Source organism: Cyprinodon tularosa, unplaced genomic scaffold, assembly GCF_016077235.1.
Source record: "Cyprinodon tularosa strain WSP-4 unplaced genomic scaffold, ASM1607723v1 ctg195, whole genome shotgun sequence".
Taxonomy (NCBI): Eukaryota; Metazoa; Chordata; class Actinopteri; order Cyprinodontiformes; family Cyprinodontidae; genus Cyprinodon; species Cyprinodon tularosa.
In genome coordinates this window covers 1,607,182-1,630,920 of record NW_024038707.1, presented here as the reverse complement: position 1 = coordinate 1,630,920, position 23,739 = coordinate 1,607,182, and the positions used below count along the sequence as shown (strand labels likewise).

At 37.3% G+C, this 23,739-nt stretch overlaps 1 protein-coding gene across 2 annotated transcripts; it reads left to right on the top strand.

The window, feature by feature from the left end:
• Window positions 1-650: 650 nt before the first annotated feature.
• Window positions 651-2,378, top strand: LOC119782553 (regulator of G-protein signaling 13-like). Of its 2 annotated transcripts, none has more exons than XM_038283568.1 (5): window positions 651-842; window positions 951-1,010; window positions 1,099-1,160; window positions 1,242-1,408; window positions 1,508-2,378. In XM_038283568.1, exons 1-5 carry the CDS (start codon window positions 763-765, stop codon window positions 1,691-1,693), a joined length of 555 nt encoding a protein of 184 aa, XP_038139496.1. In that variant the 5' UTR covers window positions 651-762; the 3' UTR covers window positions 1,694-2,378. The 2 variants fall into 2 exon arrangements, with proteins under 2 accessions (XP_038139496.1, XP_038139495.1); XM_038283567.1 differs by having other exon boundaries at window positions 653-842; window positions 948-1,010.
• Window positions 2,379-23,739: the final 21,361 nt, after the last annotated feature.

Sequence of the window (23,739 nt, the reverse complement as noted above, 5' to 3'; positions counted from 1 at the left end):
TTTTGGTACCTTTGGCTCTGACAGTTGTCAGTAACTACATGCTCAAAGGTTGTTCTTACCTTGAGTATTATTAGGTTTTGTTTCAGAATATTTTGGCCCTGAAAAGCAGACTTTAACATTTTCTGCAAATTCAAGTTTGACAAGAACGACAGACATAATCCATATTCATAATGTTTTCAAGTGTAATGAAGTAACTTAACACCTTTAACTAAAACATAAAAACAAATGTTTACCATCTGTTGCAGTTTCAGACTAATTTGCAAAAGAAACAATATGTTCTTTCCACTTCAAAAAAAATCTATGAGAGAAACATTAGCCCTCTAGTATAAATAGGTTTGAATATATCTAATTTAAATTTGGGTGCTGGAATAGCTTCAGGATCTAGTTTTCCAAAACTTTGATATAGTGATACTGGCTCTGAAGGCAAAGCATGAGAGATAATAAAGTATTTGCCTATGCTGTTGAATTTTTTCCACCACTGAATTTGCATCCCCCAGACATTAAACCAAACAATTCAGGTAGAAGTACAGTACAGTCAGACAGCTGGGGCTGTGCCGCACGTTTGCACCGATGCTTGCGTCATCCTCAACTTCCTCTTTGTCTGTGGTTTGCTCGAGTTGCTGTTCTGACGTTACTTGCATCCTCATCAGACTTCTGTACATTTATAGAGTCTCACGCGGGCTTAACCGACAGATGCAGTTGGAGAACTCTTGAGAACAGACTAGCAAGAAAAAAGCTGCACATGTTCAAAGCATTGTTGCAATGCCAAGCCTAGTCACATTGACTCCAAGGGAACCACAGGACCTTAACATGGACATTGACAAGAAGACTGTTGGATACAGGTACATATTTTATTTCAATTTCAAATGTTTTTGAACTTTCTGCTGATCAGCTTAGATTTTACAGCAAAGTAACACCTTTTCTCTCTTGTGTTCTCCTTCCTTTAGCAGCGGAGGAAACTTAAAGGCTCGGCCTCAGTCTAAATCAACTCAACCAGCCAATACAGAAGAGTAAGTTAAGAAATCTCTCATTTTGAAACTCAACATCGCTGCTCTCTCCTTCCCTTCATGTTAGTAACAATCGTCTTCTCTGCTGCAGGCTCTGTTTTGATGAGATGTCGCAGTGGTCGCAATCACTTGACAGACTTCTATCCTCAAAATGTAAGTTAACCAATAGGTTGAGTTTTCTTTTATAAGCATCACTCCTCAACGTTGGCTAATAGCTCCTTATTTTCTGCTTAGATGGGATGAAGATCTTCCAGGCCTTCTTGAAGTCTGAGTTCAGTGATGAAAACCTGGAGTTTTGGGTGGTGTGTGAGGACTATAAGAAGATCAAATCTTCGTTCCGAATGTCCTCCAGAGCCAAAAAGATTTTCAAATGCTATATTCAAGCAGAGGCTCCACGAGAGGTATGCAAAGAGCTTTTTATACCCAAGCGATTTTAAGAATCAGCACTGCCTTTGCATTTCTTTTTTCACCTATTAATGTCATATTTCTTTTAATTCCAGATCAACATTGATCACAAGACGAGGGAGGTGATCAGGACGAACATTAAGGTGCCGTCCTCCATGTGTTTTGACGACGCCCAGAAGATCGTCTACGGATTAATGGAAAGGGACTCATACCCACGTTTCCTAAAGTCGGACATTTACAGGACTTTGTTGAGCTCGACATCAGAATCGATGAGGACGTAAAGAAGCTACGCCGTGCTGTAAAGCAGGGTCAAGAACTGGACTGACTGAGAAGTACACCATCTCTGTTTGTTTGATTGGGATCTGAGGTGACGACCATCAGACTAGAGACATTCTGAAGAATTGAGAATTCTGAGATTCTCGTTCCCACTTTAACTCTCCCTGAGATTTTTAACTTTCTTGTAAGAAAATAAATTATGGGTGTGCTTAGCGAAAATGACTTTGACAACGCAGCTGATGTGAATGAGGCTGGAAAGCAAAAGTCTTCCCAAAGAGGTGATGATTGTGCAATAAAAAAATTCTGGGGACTTTCTACGAGTGACAGCTGAAACTTGACGAAATGAATACAGTCCCTTCCACCAAGAATGAAAGCGTACAGAGGGGATTATCTACAACTGCATTTCCACTTAAGTTTATTGTTATCCCACTAAAGCAATATCTAAGTAGACGCTGTAAGAGATGTGAACTTATGTTGTTTTTTTTATTCTTAAAGTATTGGCTTTACGCATGCAAAAAGTTTCCATTCTGACATCATTGCGGACAGACTGAGCTGATATGTTACAACTATAATGAAATTATATAAGCTATTTGTTTTTTTAAATACTTGTGATTGTGTAAATATGTATCTTCAAACTGATTTGTGATGTTAAATAAAACAAATATGGGACCCAAAAATGGGTGATCTGAATTCTACAGTGATTGAAATCAGCTTCGTCAGACAGACCGCCATTAATGAGGTCAGGTGTATGAATCATATCACCCCTAACTCAGGAAGCGGCTCAGTCACTTTTTCATTCATTTCTATTTCTCATTCATTCATCTACTTTCTCGTACTTAGAGACTTTACTACCAGCAAGCTACTTTGGAAATGTTTAAAGTAATGACATACACCAGGGTAGATGATAGTGACTAATACATCTGACACAACAAACATGTCAGTCCATTTTTGTTCTTGCCTGTTCTGAAGTAGACACCCATCATTGAAGTGTTCATCAATATACTACCAGAATTGAACTCCTATGGCAGTGAAAAACCCTGGAGTCCTCACTAAAACTTATCTAAAAGTCTAGGCTGACTAAGATAGTGACTAAGATATTTCTCTAAATTAAGGTGAGCATATTTCTCTAATCTAATCTGCGGACATTTCCAGCTCGTAGATGAAAATAAATACATATCATGAAAATTTAAATAGGAAACAGGGACAGTGATGCTTTCATCCATTTTAACATATTTATTAATATTTAAACAACAAACATCAAGTTTTAAAAAAACCAGCCAAACAACTTATAACTCAACTTAAAATAACTAACTACCTGATGATATAAACTAAAGGTCACCGATTAGATCTAAATACATATCTAGGCGAACCTTAGTTGGTCCTTGGAGAACAGCAGAGCCAAATTAGAGTTTTCAATCATTCTGTTTAATTTTATCTGAGTCTATTTACTCATCCCAGCTGCAGCCAGTGGTCTGTCTTACTTTATGTGTATTAGCTTGGTTTATGTTACATTTCCTGTCCTCATCTTTAGTAAAACAAAACGCATATAAGCTCTTTTTTTATTAACCTGGGCACAAACCAAAATCATATAATAGGCCTATTCTACTCTAGACTTCTTTATAAAATATTTTGGGTATGCCGAGCAAAAAATAAAACTACTTTAGCGATTACAACAATGGTTTGAAAACTTTCCCTATGAGCTCATCTAATCCTTTAAAGCCAGAACCTTTAAAAACAATTGAGAATTTATTTTTTTTTATTGACCTACAAAAACATTTTTTGAACTTTTAGGCTACCAGCTAACCACCAATGATGCTAAAGGTACTATTCAGGGTTCCAAACTCTGAGAAAAAACACTGGCCCAGTCCCAAACTGCGCCCTAAACACTACTCCTAAGCATTAACCCTATGTTTGTGAGTTCCCACGCAAGGTCTGCTATATTCCATCCCAAACCATGTGGTGTGTAGGGCAAGCTGAGCTTTCGGCCTTCAAATAGAGAGTCTGCTTTAGTTTGAATTTAGCAGTGCATCCAAAAAGTGAACTATTGGCAGAGGAAACGAATGCATTAAAATGTAAGTTCCGTTGGCCTGCTGCATCTTCGTCACATGGACGGAAAATACAAGTTAGAAAAAAGAAAAGGTATTTTATTAATTCCAACAATGAAGGTAATCTCTGATGCATTTTTATTTCACTGTTTAAATGTCTTTCTAATAAAAGGGAAAATATTTTTTTTATGTCAACCTGCACCTCAGATCTACAGCCATTTACGTGTGGCGTCACCGAGTTGCCTTTGCAAAGACTGCTTTCCATTTGCAGTGGAGGAAATAGGGTATCCCATTCTCATTTATACTCCACCAACTTCATTCAAGGCTGCAAGTGTGACTTCATTGGAGTGACACTCGATAGTTAAGGGGTAGTGTAGAGGGTACAATTTTTTAGGATGTTTTGCCGAATTACAGTAGAGTAATTAGGATTGTTGTTGATTGTTTATGTTAGTTGATCATGTCCAAAAAGTTGTTTGGCTAACAGTTGCATAGAAGTTTGTTGTACCCTTCCGTTTGAAGGGTGCTCCTAAAAAAATCTTCTTTTGAAGGGGGTGTATATAGCCCTACCAAAAAACGTAAAAAACGAGAAGAGGTTGAAGAGGTTTCAGTTCCCATCCAGGAAGTTTTTCAATTCAAAATGTCAGGAGTGTCAATGACTTTAACCTGGATGACTGAGAATCCTCACCAATTACCCCTTCCCCTAATTCCTAACAGGTATTGGGACACCCCTACCCCTACACATGAATGTGTAAAATGAAGTTCAACCCTACTGACGTGAATTTATTTTTACCTTTTATTATGTAACATCATTGATTAGACACCACATTTTGTTCCTTAAATTGGGACAGTTCCTTTTCTAAGGGATAGTTAGCAGCCCTATTGCTATCTGCTGGTGAAGATTCCCAGTCATCCAGGTCATAGTCTTTCTGTCAGGTCTATGCATCTAAAACATCATACATACATGCAGGGTAAGAAAGAAAGCACAGAGACAATTAATTTAGTTTTACTCGCAAGGAGAGCAAGAAGGAACTGCAGAGTTTACAAATCCCCACCTCACTCTGCAGTCCCAGCGTTCTGCTCGCTATTTATTAGAAATCAGGGGTCCCTTGTTACAACAGCTGAGACTGCTCTAGAGATCAGAAACAACATGAAAAACTTGCAGTCTCAGTAAACATCCTATAAATTTCAGGGTTCAGTCCAAGTTTAAGCTGTTGAAGCTGTTCAGCAGGTTGAGTGCTGCCCGTAAATCAACCACAACCTCCCCAAAAAACAAGTTCACAAATCACAGTATACTTCAGAAAAGGTGGCTGTGAAAACATGCACATAGCACACAGCTTTATGCATGATAACACTACACAGATACATTTATATACAATTATTCTAACACTTTCCAAAAAAGGTAAAAAAAAATAACAATCCACTGGACTTTGGTTCCAAGTTTGAAGACGTTTCGCTTCCCATCCAGGAAGCTTTTTCAATTCAAATTGTCAGAAATATTGTTTAATGGGTGAATGAATGAATGTTTGGTAAAGTCTCCTGACTTTAAAAAGCTCTATACTAAAGTACAGGTCATATTGCATTAACCAACTACTAATTTTGGAAGTTTATTTTTGGTGCATGACTCCTTTCACTATTTCTAAATAGTTTGCAGTATGTGGCTTCTACAGCTATACAGTTAAAGGTGCTTGTTTATGTGATAAAAGACATACAAAAATATGTGGATGGGCTGGGTGATGGTAATTTTTAGGGATGCACGATATAATCGGCCCCCTATTGGTATTGGCCTGTATCGGCCTTAAAACTGAATATCGGACATCGGCCACCCCACCGATATTTAACCCGATATTTGATCAGCTTCTGAATCTCTAAAGTCTAAAAAAAAAAAAAAAAATACTACTTCTTCTTCTTCCTCAAAAACTTCTTTTTTTACAGACTTAAAAACTTCTAAAGACGAGGGAAAAAATATTGATACATTAAAATATCACAATATCTTCATATGCTGATATATTGCCATTTAAAAACACCATATCAATCTCTTTTACTAATGAAATATTGCTATATGTCATTGTTATGCTACGAAATCCCCCGAAAATTTTACGAAATTTTGCCATATTTTTATATGTTGATATATTGACGCGGTATCGATCTATTTTACTAACAAAATCTCACAAGAATTTGCAAAATATCACGAGAGTTTGTAACAAAACAATGAAATTTCACAATATTTTGAAAGTAAAATAGATCGATACCGCGTTTTTAAAAATCTATTTGACACCAGCATAGGAAAATATATTTGAGTATGTTATTTTTCAAAGTGTCAGAAATGGATAACAAAACTGCTATTTTGAATGACTACTTATTTTTGTCCAGCTTTAACATCGGTATCGATATCGGTTATCGGCTACATGAGTTTTAAAATATCGGCATATCGGATATCGGCCAAAATCCCAATATCGTGCATCCCTAGTAATTTTACCCCCTTAATATTTCCTTACTTTGCACTTTTGTTTGACTTGACATTTAAGAAATTAAGTCTACCAAATATTACTTTTATACCAAACTGTCATCATTTTATTTTATAATTGCTTTGTAAGCAAACAATTTAAAGTAATTTTATGGTTCGTAGTCTATTTAAACGAAATGTGTTTTAACAGCTTCATGGTTAAATAATTTCTACCAGCAGGAGATCTCTCTTTAAGATGTTATTGCTTTGATAAGGGGAATTATTCTGTCATGGTTTTTTTTTCGATAAAGGAAAACACACCGAGATCGATTGAAAACTGATTATGGTAAAACATTTTAAAAAGTACAGCAAAATTACATGATTATTTGTCCTATCTGTATCTGTCCTGTCCTTTCTGTATGACTATCATACAGAAAAGTTCTAACATATGAATACAATAACTTGGTTCTGACTGATTTAAAGAGCATGATTTCTTTCAGGACACGAAATGGAAGTAGAAAGGACACAAATAGCTATGTGTGGGTGTTAGATGAAGATAAATGGTTTACTCTACCATTTAATGCATATTTTTGCGTGATTATGTATTTATTTTTTCTTTTCATGCATCCCATGGTGAGAACCTTAAAAAATTGCAACTCCTTTGTTATGCAGAAGCTCTTCATATTTGCTTAATGAATAACACTAACCCTTTTTTAATCATACTTCCTCCTACACCAGATCTGTTATGTCTTATTGGTTACTCATGCTTTTGAATGGGCCTTCTTGTCACGACACCACAGCACCGTTGGATGCACCTTCATTTCACCATTCAGTCTCTTATTTATCAGAACAGGAAACACTCTACACCTTCACAATTTTTGTCTTCTTACAGAGGAAAAGATTAAAACCGAAACTGCATCTGTGTGAGGGAGAGAAACGGCAAGAAGGAAGTTTATCTGTGTGAACATAGCAGGTATCACTCAGTAAAAGATTTTAAAAAATAAAGAGGAAGTCTTTGGGCCTGACTGCTTCACCACATCCTCTTTTAATCTAGCATGCGGACTTTTTAACGAGCGCGGATGACGGGACTGCCACTTGCACATTTTACATCCACATGCAGCAGAAATCATTTTATCCCAACAAGGTTTTACTGAGTCCTCTCTTTTTCATGCATCTCATTAAAAACTTGTTCTCAATCATTCAAAAAGTAAAAGCATCCACCACCGACATGAGAAAGACACTCCTAGGAATCAAAACGTGTTAAACTCTCACGTGCCCTGGAGACGCAACATATTATTTGGAGTCAGGTTACCTGTTAAAACTGTGACTGGGATGTTGTTTGACCAGTTTAACAAAGCAGCCTTTGTTTCTAAATTAGTTTCACAGTCAGGTGAGTTTTTCACTGAGCAACTGATCATTATCTGATAATATCGTGATCAGTTTCCATTAATCAGGAGGGAAAAATTTGTTTTAATGGGCTAACATCTGAATAACCAGACGGAGAAGGAAGGTGATCTCATGAAGTTGGATGTTGCATAGCAGCACAGAAATAACCAACAGCGAGGAAGAAAGAGAGCATGCTCATTACTGTAAACTATGCAGCCTAACTGGAGGTTTCAATCTTCCAAAACCAGAGGCACAGATCTTTATAATGCACAAGTTTTATTTTAACCACATTTCTAAACAGACTTTAGTCTAAAGCCTGCCCGCACCTCACTACCGCAAAAAAAAAAAAGGGAAAAGTACCTTTTTTTCCCATTTTCACTTTCAGTTTGCTCTAGACAAGGCCAGACTGCACAGACATGCTTCTGTTTGTTAAATGACTGCTTTGAATGATTGTCATGGAGATACTGCTTTAGGGGCCTTCCAACAGCATCTATTAAACACCTCATTACCAAAATGATTAAGTAGTGAGTTAAATACTGAGAATTAACACTTCTAAAATAAAACACAATGCTGCATAGCAGAGAACTAACATTGAACATTTAACCTGGCCTGCAAGTTGAATTTTCTCAATATTTGAGTGTTTTACAAACACATGATAATTCATCTTGTCCCACTCCTCTTTCAACCGTGTGGGAATGACCCAAAATAGGTCGCCCAAAATGGTAAATGGCATGTACTTATATAGCGCCTTTATTCAATTTAGGAGACTTGACCAAAGCGCTTTACACTACATTCATTCACCCATTCACACACACACTCACACACTGATGGTTGCATGCTACATTGTAGCCACAGCTGCCCTGGGGCTCACTGACAGAAGCGGGGCTGCCATACACTGGCGCCACCGGGTCCTCTGACCACCATCAGTAGACAATGCAGGTGAAGTGTCTTGCCCAAGGACACAACGACACTGAAAGTCAGAGTCGGGGCTTGAACTGTCAACCCTTCGATTTCAGGGCAAACTCCTACATCCACACCACTGTCGCCCAATCATGTCATTATTTTGGCGCTGATGGCTTGATTGCTCGTTTCATTCACCTGTCTAGCTCTGCCCTGTTCCTCATCAGATCCACCTGTTCTGGTTTCCTATTTAAGCTCACTGTTTCCCAGCCAACAGCGCCTTATTCTTGAGCCTTTGGTGAAGAGAGTTTTCTAGCGTAGTGTTCTGATTATCCACTCCTGATCTGTTTCTGCCTTTGGATCTTTGAGACTGCCTGCCCCTTTCTTATGAGTTTTGCCTGCCTGTCTCCAGTCTCCTGTCTGTTCCATGGGGATCGTTCTCCCCAGTCTGTCATGGCTGACGAGCCTCCTGTTCATTAGACTGTATCACAATGATTGTGTCTTTAGTCGATTGACAGCTTAGAGATTCTTCCTGCAAACAACCATCAATTTCCACAACTAATTGAAGAGACCCTTGTAGCAGAAGTTACAACTCCATTAAATTTTCCCTAAGGATTAATAAAGTGGTTTTAAATGTAATCTATTTTAATTCTGCTGGTTTTCATCCTGTTAGATGCTCTTTTTAGTGGGACAGATTGCTCTAAAATCAACAACACAATCCAGGTAACAGTCCACTGATGCTTGATGCTTCTCCAGGAGAATTTAATGGCATAAATCAGTGACTGAAAGCAATTTGCCGGGTTAGTATAAATGATTTCTAGGAAGTTGAGGTGTGTTGTTGAGGTGTGCTGTTATTTGCAGGTTTAAAGATCCACTGAATTGAATGGAGGGGCTGCAGGGTGGTATTGCTGGCAGAACTGCTGCCTTGCCAGGAGACTGTCCAAGGCTCTAACCCTGGCCTGGGGGTTTTTCTGCATGGAGTTAGCATGCCTGGGTTCCCCTTAGATTCTCTGGCCTCATTCCACAGTTCAAAAACTTGACTGTTGTGTTAATTTGTGTCTCCAAATTACCCTTAGGTGAGAGTGTGTTGCCATTCAATAGACTGGAGACCTGTTCACAGTGTGCCAAGCCTTTCAAACATTCAGCAGAACTTTTCGACCTGATTGGACAAAGCCACACCGAGTGCCCGCCCACCAAAGTTTGGTCTTAACCAACTTTGGTAAAAGAAAATAACAGCCAACCCCTTAAGAACATACAATTTACACTTTTATGTTCTTGGTGTTCTTCTTTGAAAGATGAAATTATGGATAGCAACAGTTATGCTTACATCCCAATGCGCTGCAATGTTTATTCTGGTTTGACTGTGGATATCTAACGCTTTCGTCACACTATGTTCAGCCTTGTTCCATAACACAGCAACAGGAATAGGTGAAAAATTTTGGGTCCATCTCAGATGGCTGATGGTTGGGACCAAATACTTCACTGGGAAAATTTTAAATCTAGATAAGTCATTTTTTTCTTAAAATAAGTGCATTTGTTCTTGGATTGAGGAGGAAAAAGAGAAATTTTGCCAATGGAACAAGACAAATTACACTTAAAATAAGAAAATATAATTGCATTGTCTTATTTTAAGTGCATTTTATCTATTTATCTTATTTTAAGAGCAAAATACTCATTCCATTGGTGAACTATCTAATTTAGCTACTCAAATTGAGGGTAAATACACAAAATTTAGGAAATTTTAACTTATTTCTAGATCGTTTTTCCTGTGTTCAAATAGAAGTTTGAACAGGTGGATCTGATGAATGGTAATGAAAACTGGGCGGAACTAGACAGGTGGATAAAATTAACCAATAATCCAGTCATCAGTGCCAAGAACATGACAAAAATAACTGCCTTTTCTTATTTTAAGCGCATATTCATCTTATTTAAAGAATTATTTACTTCTTTCTAAATAGTTTTTTCTATGTAGGATACATTTTTTCCAAGTTATTTACTTTTTTATTCTGTTTCACATTAAATAATAAGCTCTATAAGGCAAGGTTTATTTTATACAATAATTAACCTAAAAGAAGAATGCTTTGAAAGTCCACTAGGTAAGATGGGCAACTCTTCAAGGTCAACTCTTGCAATCAATATGCTAAACGTATCAAATTTGGTTACATTTCTCTTGTACTTTTAAATGCTTTGCTCTTTTTAAAGTGGAATGCTTTTTATCAGACTGTTGGATTTTTAACTCACTGGAACATATTGCTCTTTATATGTCAGCTTTAAGGGATTATTGGATATATTTTGGATTTTTCCCTGGTTAGACACATTCCACAGAAAGCGCAGAAAATATCTAGTCATCAGCCTTACAGACGCAAAACTCCTCTCTACCAACTTAAATACTGAATCCTTTGCAGATGTTTTACTGCTCTGCATATACAAGATTACATCAAAGTTTGTATTTTTTTTCCTGGGTGCTTAAATCTTTCCATATGTGTATTTATCAATTTACCATTGACATATGTAAGTTTGTCTTTAACAACAATAAAAAGAATAATTAAATCTATGATGGCGTACATCCGATGGAACACTGGTTTAAACCACTCAGACGTTGTTCTAGCTGACCTACAGAAAAACCCCATATTAATGTCACTATGGTAGAGCTAACAATAAAAGAGCCTTATTGCCAATCCTGATCTGAATTGCAAAGGGAAACTTGTAAAACTTTTCTTTCTTCCTCATTCATCTTTTTTATATTGTATGTAACCTGAAGTTACACTGCAGTGACCTTAATTGTCATGCAAATGTAGTTTCTATATTTATTTTTACAATGGGGGTTATACAAACTTCTTATTTTAGAACATCGTAGTTTTATGTGCTGAAAAGTTTTCCATAGGTAATGTTAAGATCCAAGGAGAGCAAAAAGCTTATGCTGCCTATTTAATTTATACTGAGCCTCTTTGTTCTTAGTTCAGTCATGAACGCGTAACCATTGTCAATCATTTATGTTAAAATGCTTATCCATTTTTATTTCAATATGCAGGTACAGTGTTATGTAACAAAAAAAATCTTGTAATTCTGATATCAGCAGAAGGCACCTGGACTTTTTTTGTATCTTGAAAAGATTTCTCCTCCGATCCAAATGATAAAGCAGTGTAACAATAATACCGTACATAAAACAGTTTGCATGACTATAAAAGAGAGCACCCAGCTGTGTGAAAAACTCATATCCCTCAAAACCAGGCTGTCTGTTTTTTTTACATTTTCTCTGGAGGAAATTACTCCTCTATATTTTAATTCAGAAAAGCATTTCAAGCATAAAATGTCTGTTTATAGTCACACCACACAGTCTGAACTAGATATAAGTCAGGGCCACTTCAACCGCCCACCATGTCTGACTGCCAGTAAGATATTAGTAGGATTTTTATCTTAGTTTCATCCATTTTTACAGCTTGCACCATCTTGTGTTTCAGTGGTTGAGCAGAATTTGTAGTTTCAGTTGCAGTACATTTAGAAAAATCTTATAGGCTCATCAACATCTATTTATAATTTAACATAGCACCAGAGTGGCTTTAGAAAGCCCTTTTCCTGAATAAATGATAGCATTATTTAAAGACATACTGAGGTTATCTTTGTCTGATATTCTTTTTTTTATTAGACACAAAGCAAAATATGATAAAATCTAAAACAGAAAAAAATATATATTTTATAAATGTTTGTGAAAAATAAATTATTATATTTAATCCTTTTACTGAGGAATGATGTTAGAAGTTCATTTGTTTAAATTTTTTGAATTGATGCTATGAGAAGAAAGCAATGCCCACATCTAGAGAATACATCAACAGAACACACAGAGTTTAGCTTCAAGTCATGTTAAACAGATTTTCCCAACCATTGACTTTCTAAGGTTTAACATGTTTTGTTTATACAGTTGATTTTTTATTGATAGTGTTTATCTCCCAGGAGAAGGCGATGCATGATACTGGACCCATGAGAAGTTGATAAAGCCCAGAATTCCTTAGCATATTTTAAAAAAAAATAACTTTTTTCTCAAATACAGAAAAATAAATTCATCAAAAAACAAACTGATCAATATAAAATCTACTTTAAAATGCTCTCTTATAACATAAAAACAAATCAAGGTTTCATTGATCTCCATTTCTAAAAATCTCTACTCGGTGTAAAGTTATCCTTGAGGTTTGAGCTTTTGAAGTATTTCAAATTTAAAGTAACATACAGTGCAGTTAAAAAATATTAAATGTGTGAAGAAAGCTTTAAAGGATATGTCAGCTGTAGCATCTGTTAGGTTTATTCAATGATGATTATAAAATTAATGTGTGCTTATGAAACATTTTTGCAAGGGGATGCTCCACTTCTGTCTCATGATTCAGTCAGGAGACCATCCTGCCTTGTCATTCTGATGGAGCATTCTGTCTTTATGAACTGATCAATTGTTCTGTTAGAACAATACTCTGTTTGTAACCATGCGTCATGTTCTGTTAATAAAACGCTCTGCGGTCCAGTGGGAGACAGTACAGGTGCTGGTCATAAAATTAGAATATCATGAAAAAGTAGATTGATTTCAGTAATTCCATTTAAAAAGTGAAACTTGTATATTATATTCATACATTACATACAAACTCATATATTTCAGATGTTTATTTTGTTTAATTTTGATGATTACAAATGACAACAAATGAAAATCTCAAATTCATCATATCAGAAAATTAGAATATTGTGAAAAGGTTCAAAATTGATGGCCCCTGGTGCCACACTCTAATCAGCTAATTAACTCAAACCACCTGCAAAAGCCTTTAAATGGTCTTTCAGTCTAGTTCTATAGGCTACACAATCATGGGGAAGACTGCTGACTTGACAGTTGTCCAAAAGACGACCATCGACACCTTGCACAAGGAGGGCAAGACACAAAAGGTCATCGCTAAAGAGGCTGGCTGTTCACAGAGCTCAGTGTCCAAGCACATTAATAGAGAGGCGAAGGGAAGGAAAAGATGTGGTCGAAAAAAGTGTACAAGCAAGAGAGATAACCGCACCCTGGAGAGGATTGTGAAACAAAACCCCTTCAAAAATGTGGGGGAGATTCACAAAGAGTGGACTGCAGCTGGAGTGAGTGCTTCAAGAACCACCACACACAGACGTATGAAAGACATGGGTTTCTGCTGTCGCATTCCTTGTGTCAAGCCACTCTTGAACCACAGACAGCGTCAGAAGCGTCTTGCCTGGGCTAAAGAGAAACAGGACTGGACTGCTGGTGAGTGGTCCAAAGTCATGTTCTCTGATGAAAGTAAATTTTGCATTTCCTTTGGAAATCAAGGTCCCAGAGTCTGGAGGAAAAGAAGAGAGGCACTTCATCCACGTTGCTTGAAGTCCAGTGTAAAGTTTCCACAGTCAGTGATGGTTTGGGGTGCCATGTCATCTGCTGGTGTTGGTCCATTGTGTTTTCTGAGGTCCAGGGTCAACGCAGCCACATACCAGGAAGTTTTAGAGCACTTCATGCTTCCTGCAGCTGACCAACTTTTTGGAGATGCAGATTTCATTTTCCAACAGGACTTGGCACCTGCACACAGTGCCAAAGCTACCAGTACCTGGTTGAAGGACCATGGTATCCCTGTTCTTAATTGGCCAGCAAACTCTCCTGACCTTAACCCCATAGAAAATCTATGGGGTATTGTGAAGAAGAAGATGCAATACACCAGACCCAACAATTCAGAAGAGCTAAAAGCCACTATTAGAGCAACCTGGGCTATCATAACACCTGAGCAGTGCCACAGACTGATCGACTCCATGCCACGCCGCATTGCTGCAGTAATACAGGCCAAAGGAGGCCCAACTAAATACTGAGTGCTGTACATGCTCATACTTTTCATGTTCATACTTTTCAGTTGGCCAACATTTCTATAAATCCTTTGTTTTTATTGGTCTTCAGTAATATTCTAATTTTCTGATATGATGAATTTGAGATTTTCATTTGTTGTCATTTGTAATCATCAAAATTAAACAAAATAAACATCTGAAATATATGAGTTTGTATGTAATGTATGAATATAATATACAAGTTTCACTTTTTTAATGGAATTACTGAAATCAATCTACTTTTTCATGATATTCTAATTTTATGACCAGCACCTGTATGTTTGAGTCTGGGGATCAACTGTTTCTCCTTCCTGCAGGAATTGTATCCATAATTGTGTATTTCAGTTCTTCTTAAGCAAAAACCTACATTTTATGAACCCGACAGCATCATTAGCTAACAGTTAGCCAGATGCTGCATCATGGCTTATGCTGTAGGAAGGCCTATTTAATGTTTGCATCTTGAACTAATTACTCCTAAAAAAAAGTCTACTAAAATAAAAGGCCCCATCCAGGGGTGGGTTTAGGAAATTTGGGGCCTTAGGCAAAGACAGGCAGAGGGCCTTCTGAATTCAGAAGACAACACATAAAACAAACCAATTATACAGATACAGAAATTTTTATTGAATTTTAATAGAACAGACATACATTATTTGTTCTACATTTTGTCCTCTAAAGGTTGCTTTCCTCTCTATGTTTTGTACTCAGCTGACTTTCCATTAGGGGTGTAAATCTCATCCATCATGGCGATTCGATTCAGTATCGATTTCCTGACCCAACGATTCGATTATTTTCGATACTCAAGAATACACCACGATTCGATTAGATTCGATTAATCGATTAATCGTTAAAAAATTTTTTTATTATTATTATTTTTTTTATACCTTACAGGCTAAACAAAGTTTCAAGTTTGAAATAAATCAATGAAAGCTGTAATATCGTTAAGCATTTTTTTTTCTAGAAACAACAGCAAATAACAGAAGTAGAAAAGTTGCATCAAAAAATACTGCAAAAATACTGCAGAAAATCTGTGCAATGAGTGCAATTCAATACCTCGGCTCCAGAGTGTCGACGTCCCCGCCCCCTCCACAGACGCTCCGCTGCTCCTCTCCCAAATTGTAGCTGACCGCAGACAGTGCAGCAGACAGGAGGCCGGCTTGTTTTGTTTTTTTATGACCAAAATTGCGGAAAACAACCCGTGAAGTTTGACCTGCTAGAAGAGCGAGCTGCACGAGAACGCTGGGACCCTTTTTTCCACCTGGACCTCCGCTCTTTTTGGACCTCATGTCCCTCCGTCGTCGGACTAAACTCGCCCCCACTGCCTCACCGCCTCGGCCGTATCTAGACCCACAGTGTGTAGCACAGACCACGCTTCAATATTGAGCATAATTTAAAAATGTCTGTGTCAAGCTCACTGCAACACACTGCTGTAAGAGTATAACCAGGAAGGGAGGTAGGAGGGCAAAATAGGTTTAGCGCCACCGCAGCACGGGAGGAGAATTACGTCCAGGAGCAAATGGATAAAAATAGACCAGAGGAGAAAAAAAACATGAATCGATTATCTTGCGGACGTGTCGATGCATCGGATCGTCGGCTTTTGGATCGATGCATCGATACAAAACGATTAATATTTACACCCCTACTTTCCATGCTGTCTCCAAAGGAATGAAAGATTTTTGACTTAGCTGATTGCTCCTTCCTGTGTTTCCAAAAAGGCGATGGCTAAAGTACATAACCCAGTCCTTCTTTTTACTGTAGACAAGCCATGATCTGCTTATCTGTTCTCCATTTTTTTAATTTGGATGAAATAATAGCTGCATGAATCATGACAGCAGACAAGATAGAGGAGAGCAGGAGGCGGGGTTACCAATCTACTTGCTCTGGAGAGCAGAGTTCGCTGCTTTTATGTTGTTGCCAAAGTCTCCAATAGCAGGAAAAGTCACTAGATATGGCACTAGGCGCTTTATTAAAATCAAAGTGCTAGAGGGATCTGAAAAGTTGCTAAATATAGCGACAAAAGTGCTAAGTTGGCAACACTGCCCTTTGCACTGTTTGTTTTCCTGCTGTCTGTTTGGACCTTTCTGAACATGTGCAGCAAATGGACTGATCCAATGTGATGGACAATGAAGGAGGGGTGCTAACACAATATTATATACGTTTTGATGGCATTTTAGCAAAAGGATTTTTATCAAAAACATAATTAATGTGCACAACTTTCTCAAATTTCACATTTTTTGGTATATGTAGGGTAGTTTGGAGTAAGTTTATATCTTTAATTGTGGATTAGTTTAACAAAACGCAAGCAATACAACAGACTAGCCTAGCAGAAACAGTAACTTACTTAACTTTGCCTTTACTGATTGCTGTCAATGCTCTATTTTGTGACTGCTAAAACATTTTCCTGACTTGGCTGAAGCTGAAGATCTTGTCTTATCTTCTTCATGCATGACCATGTCATTGCACGTTGATCGTGCTGTAAAAATGCAAGAAAAGAGAGGGGGAAAAAATCCAATTAAGCTGCAGTATTCTAATTTTGATATCTTGTAAAGCAAAAACTATGTTTTATATATACTGTCAAAGCTGTCATGCAGTTCTAAGTTTTTTCCAGTTAAGATTGTGACAATGAAAGTAATACAGTTGATCATGAGGCTGGTTTAACAGGTTAAACACTTATGTTTAACACATTTTAGAAGTAGCTTTTGATTTTATTTTCATCCATGCCGCTCTTATCTTAGTTTTCTTAAGTTTAAGGAGGAAGTAAAAACATTTTGACGTCTGTCTCTTAACAGAGGAATGACAACAGTTAAACCTTCTCACGCCAGTCACTGCCTGGGCTGCAGAGATCAGATAAAGGAGTTATTTCTAATTTTACCTTAATCAAACATCTTAGTTGTAAATTCATAACGGAATTTAAGGACATGCAGTGCATGCTGGTTCTTTTTTTGTAAGTACTGTAAGACATGCTGTCACTGTTTGAGCTATTGTGCTGATAACAGCGCTAAATACTGACTTATAAGGAGGAAATGGAGAGTGTTATTTTAGATGCAATACCTTGCAAAAGTTTTAGTAGTCTAGGCAACTCAAAATGCAAAGGTAATTTTTGTATTAAATGTAATTCGAAAACACTGTTGAAGTTGTTGTTCCTATTAGTGAAGTAGATGTGTAATAAAAAGAAAATCTCACTATAAAAATGTCCCACATTTGTATTACCGGTAAATTCCTTTTACTCAATCCCCCCCAAATAAAACTGCGCAGCAAAATTATCCTCAGAAGTCATGAACTTATGAAAAATGGAAAGAGAAAATTACTAAAATAGAATTAATGCTAGAGGGGTAAAATGCCATTCCTTACATGCGCCAGTTAAATACAAATTCCCATCACATCCCTGTTTTCACTGGTAAAATTAAGCTTACAACTGCTGATATTTACATCCACTCAAAAGTGATATTTTACATGAAACTCCAAGAACGTTACAATGCTAATGGATCGTTAACACTATAGCAATTTACTGTATTATAACTCATGCAGGAGTTCCTCCTTGTGTCTAAATTTAACCTGTGCAACGCCTCACTTCCCTCCCCTATCATCTAGTTTCTTTTCTTAACTCTGTGCTTCTAGCAGCACACCTTTTTAGCTCCTGGTGCAGCCTTCCACGTTAAAACTCTCATATCATACTGCAGTTTGTCTGCCTGCTTGTAATGGTGCCCTTCCTCAGTACTTGTGTAACTTTCCAGTTACATTTGCAATATAGCATTTTTTACTTTAGTGGGCAAAGTAGCATTAACTTCTCACTTTTCTGTTTGTTTTTTTTTTTGTTTGTTTTTTTATTAAAGCTTAAGCAATAATTAAACCTAGACTCCATCACCAAAAAAGCCCAGCAGAGGATGTACTTCCTGTGGCAGCTGAAGAAATTCAACCTGCCCAGGACAATGATGGTGCAGTTCTACTCCTCCATCATTGAGTACATCCTCACTTCCTCCATCACCATCTGGTACGCTGGTGCCACCGCTAAGGACAAGAGCAGACTGCAGCGTGTCATCCGGTCTGCAGAGAAGGTGACTGGCTGCAACCTCCCATCTCTCCAGGAGCTGCACGCCTCCAGGACTCTGAGGCGTGTAGGGAAGATTGTGGCTGATCCCTCGCACCCCAGTCACAGATGATTTCAGTCACTTCCCTCTGGCAGGAGGCTGTGGTCCATCAGGACCAGAACCTCCCGTCACAAAAACAGTTTTTTCCCATCTGCTACCGGCCTTATCAACAAGGCCAAGAGCCGCCCGTGACACTGGACAATGTTTCTCTCCCCATTCAGGATTTCTGCGTTACATTAACGCACACTCTACTGTTTGTATATAGCTTCTGTGTTTATATATATATATATATATATTTTCTATCTTATTTTGTTTTTTGTCTGCACCAAAAACACCAAGTCAAATTCCTTGTAAGTGCAAACCTACTTGGCAATAAACTTGATTCTGATTCTGATTCTAGAAGACTTGATTCAGTCTCACCTCTCAGCCAGTCACCCTCTGAGGCTGCTGCAAGCCTAACAGTCCTATGCACACCTCCTCCATGGCCAATCATCATCTAGAGCCCCATTTACACCCTTTTGAACGGTACAAGCACGGTAACAGAGATAACTATTGAGTGTAAATGGAACGCAACTGAACTGGACTGTGCCAGACACATCGAACCGCACTAAATCTAGTACTAGTTCAACAGTAGGGGTTGGCACGGTTCAGTTGTGGCTCGGTTCTCTGATAACAGAGTGCATGAGCAGAACGTTTTCAGTCAGCTAACTCATTTCGTAGGTTTTCCGGCATGTCCGGCTTTACAATTCACCAATCTCTTCGTCTGTTCACAACACAAACTTCTGCTTCTCATCATCCCAGCGTGATGCGACATTGGATGATGCCCAGAGTGGGGCTCCCAATGACATTTGGGTGTGAGTCCAAACTCAGCATAGGGCTCTGCTTTAAGGAAATGACTGTTACAACAACAGCTGCTCATTCATAATGTCATAACCCCCTATGCTTATGTGTTCCACCGGGGCCTGAGCGCCAGATTTCAATTTCTCTAATTAGCAGTGTTTCCATCCAACTGAAATGCAAATATTAAGTTAAATTTTAAAAGTTAAATTAAAAAAAAAGCAAACTAGAGGTGTTTCCATTTGGTTTGCAACTAATTAACCAAGCACCGCCATTGCATCCTATGTTGTTGCCCATATTATCTATTTGAGAGCAATTTAGCTCCATAATCTGGCTCCCTGTCAGAGTCCAAAATCATGTTTGGTCGATATGTGTCTCTAAATTGCCATTAGGTGTGATTGTGTGTGTAGTTGTTTTTTTTTCAAGCACATTTTAGAATAAAAGCAGTTGGAGTTCTAGACCATATAATTACAGTTATGGGTCTCTGAGTTTTACATTGTCTAACAAATTCCTTATATATGAATTAGTAAAGCAATGGGGATGCAAAAGTCAAAAATCTTTGTTAAAAAGAATATACACACCCAATCAGGAAGCAGATGAACCTCTGGAGTTTTTCTTTGCGATTTCATCCACCCTTCAAATCATTGTGGAATCTTCTTAACAATGTTGCTTTAGTTCATTAAGTTTTGCCGACAGGTTTGTTTTTTTGTAACTTCTTCACCTCCCACCACAAGAATCCAGTCAGGCTGTGGTCTGGATGTTGACTAGCCCAAAGTGTCATACATTCTTATCTTTTTTGCATCTATCACTCTGTTTAGGATCCTTTAGAAGTTGCTTTAGCTAATTAGTGCTACTGTTAAGTTCTCAAACTAAATTAAAGCACATTAAATACAAGAAAACTCCTGTTAACTTCTGACACTTCTGGGTTAATTTTTTTCTAGAACTTTTTATTGGAGAGAGCACATTTTGTAAATGGAAATTTATTATAAAATGCAATCCAGAAATTAAAGATTGTAAAAATAAAAAAACATATCATTCAAAAAAAGCTTGACAGAATCTTTGCTGTTTTCTTGGATTCTTTTAAATCATATTTTCTTTATATTTTATTTTAAAATTGAGCCTTACACATTATATTTTTTTCTAATTTTATTCAACAGATCAAACTCTCTTTACTTCAGATTTTAGAACTATGCCCCAGAAGTGAAAGATTTATGATCTCTAAAGATCAATTTGCTATAAAAAAAATACATATTTAATAAAAAAAAACACATTTAAATGTTTTCAGATATTATTATTTGAGAAAAGAAATCTGAGAAAACCCCCCAAAACCGTTTTGATTCGGAATATGTTTGGATTAATTTCTAGTTTGCATACAGTTTTTCAAAATTCCATTTATAGCATACAAAAATAATGGGCCAAAATTCACTCCTTTTAACTTAATCATCATCTCAGAGAGAGTGTGGGAGCTATGGTGGTAAAGCAAGCCCAAATTATCCATTCCATTTCCTCCAACAAAACTCATAGGCTATATACCCTTATAACGTTTCATCCATCCATCCATTTTCCGTCACTCTCATCCCAGTCGGTTGCAAAGGGTGCTGGTGCTTATCTCCAGCTGTCAGTAGGCAAGAGGCTGGGTACATCCTGGACAGGTCACCAGTCCATCCCAAGGCAAAATGGAGACAAACAGGACAAACAACCATTCACGCACACACTCACACCTTAGGAGAATTTAGAGAAAACAATTAACCTAACAGTCATCTTTTTGGACTGTGGGAGGAAGCTGGGGTACCTGGAGAACCAGTGATGGGAGTAACGGCGTTGAAAGTAACGGCGTTACTAACGCCGCTACCTTTTTTAGTAATGAGTAATCAAAATTATTACTCTTACTGTAACTATAACGTAGTTACAATTGCCGACACCCCGTTACTGCAGGTTACTCAGGTCGCACAATTAACCTTTTTTCATGATAGGACTCGTGCGTGCGTCATGAGAGAGGGGAGGATGGAGAGTGAGGAGGACTCCAGCAGCAAAACAGCGTTTTCCAGATGGAAATTCTGGTGTTACGTCGAGCTGCGTTTCCCCATCAGATACGGTTTCCCCTGCATCTCCGCACAGCGCGGCGGCACGATTCACCGCGCAAGCGACAGGAAACGCGCATGCTCGCTAACGGCCGCCCTGTGCTCGCGCCACAGGGGAACTACGGAGAGCGTGAACGATCATTAGCCTATATGGAGAAAGAGAAATATGGATGGATGGATGGATGGATGGATGGATGGATGGATGGATGGATGGATGGATGGATGGATGGATGGATGGATGGATGGATGGATGGATGGATGGATGGATGGATGGATGGATGGATGGATATAGCTACATGTTGCAGTATCTATAACAACCCAAACACAGGATTTCAGAATTAGACATCCCCAGTTATTAATTTCATACACTCGCAAAAGTAATGCAATAGTTACTTTTACTACTAACTAGTTACTTTTATTGTGGAGTAACTCAGTTACTAACTCAATTACTTTTTCAAAGTAAGGTGCCCAACACTGTGGAGAACACAAACACATGCTCAGGGAGAACATATAAACTCCATGCAGAAAGACACCAAGCCGGGAATCGAACCCAGAACCTTCTTGCTTCAAGGCAGCAGTGCTACCCATCGAGCAGCCTAATATCAGTTTAAGTTGGTGTTTTTGTTTTTTTTTCCCAAGCATGTTTTTCAATCCTTGTTATATTACTGGTATTAACTTTAGCAGACGTGCTTCTTTGACCGGGCTCTTGAATTCTTTAATGTAAGAACGTTGAAATTGCTGTAAATCTGCCATAACCAGTGCTTTGCTAAAATTAAATATAATAGTATGATTAACTGCACATTGCTACCTCTCTTAAATCCTTAAAAAACAGCTTTGATCTTGTTTTTTTCATAGTCCTGTTTGTACAAACAGCATGCCAGAAAGTGCCAGAAAGCTCTGCCTCAATCATATGATCCAAAAGGACATTTTTCTGGGTTTAACCCTCGGGTTGATTGGAAAGACCCATACTTATCTGTCTTTGGGGAAAAAAAAATGTTTCCTTTTTTCCAAATACAGTTAGAACTTTATCACAGAGGCTTACTCATATCACAGATCTCCTATCATGTTTAAGCTTTTTATTATTCGGTGACTAATTCTGTTGGTATATTTGGTGTCATAACAACAAAGGATGGAAACAAAGAATCAGAGTTAGCAGGCATGAAATTGAGTTCACAGGACAAAACAATGCATGACAAGAATGAAATAAGATCTGCTACTGACAATAGTTTTGGGAAAACTTTAAATCTCAGTTTTTCTGTTTATAAAAACCAGTCAGCAATAGAATAATCTCCAATTCTAACTTTTCCAAATCTTATGATTTGTATGCTTGTTTAAATTTAAGGTAGACAGAAAAGAACATAAAAAAATTATTTTCAACAATATGTTATTGAATTTTAAAGGGGAACGACATTTTTTTTTTTACATTGGGCCCTTAAGTTTACGTTATTACATCATGTTCTACTCACCCATAGGAGTTTTGTGTTATTTGGAGCTGTTCCGAAGATATTTCAGTTTTGTTATTTTTTTGTTTGATATTCAGTTTTGCCCAATGTAAAAAAAAAAAAAAAATGGCGTTCCCCTTTAAATGACCGTTAAAGTACTTCCATATTCAACAACTGAAGGGGTTTTTTTTGCACTCTTTTCTTTGGCACTTTGAAGGCCTAATAGAAAATCACATTAAAGCCAGATTTATACACATTTATACAACTTTTTAAAAGGACCCAATGTAATTGTAATTTGAACATTTAGTGTTAATAATAATAATACATTTTATTTGTATTGCACTTTACATTTCAACAAAATTTCAAAGTGCTACAAAATTCATAGTTAAAACAAAACTGTACAATAAAAACAGCATACATAGTTAAAACGAGACATTACAATAAAATAACATATGTAGTAAAAACAAAACAGTAAAATAACCATAAAACCACACAGATAAAGTACTAACTAATGTTCAAAGGCCATTTTAAATAAAAATGTCTTGAGGCCTTAAATATGTTTTGATTTTCCTATTAACTTAAAAATGGTCATTTCTGCTATCCTAACCTTTTTTGCTATTTCTACGTTGTCAATTTGAATGTGCTCTGGTTCAAAGTGAAAATGTTAATGATACTCATTGCTTTTTTGGCTGGACAAAGCTGCAGGACCTAGAATGCATAATTTACCCAGAATGCATTGCAGCATAAACAACATGGCTGCCTCCGTTTGACAATACTTTATTTAAATGAATTAAAACAAAACAGCTTACCGTATTTTTTACTTTATTTTATTTACATCAAAAATAAACATTTCTAAAATAAAGTCTATTACATGCTGATGAAGATTCTCAGTCATCCAGGTCATAATTTCCGTAAAATTTCAAAAAATATCCACTGGACTTGGTTTCCAAGATTTAAAGACATTTCGCTACCT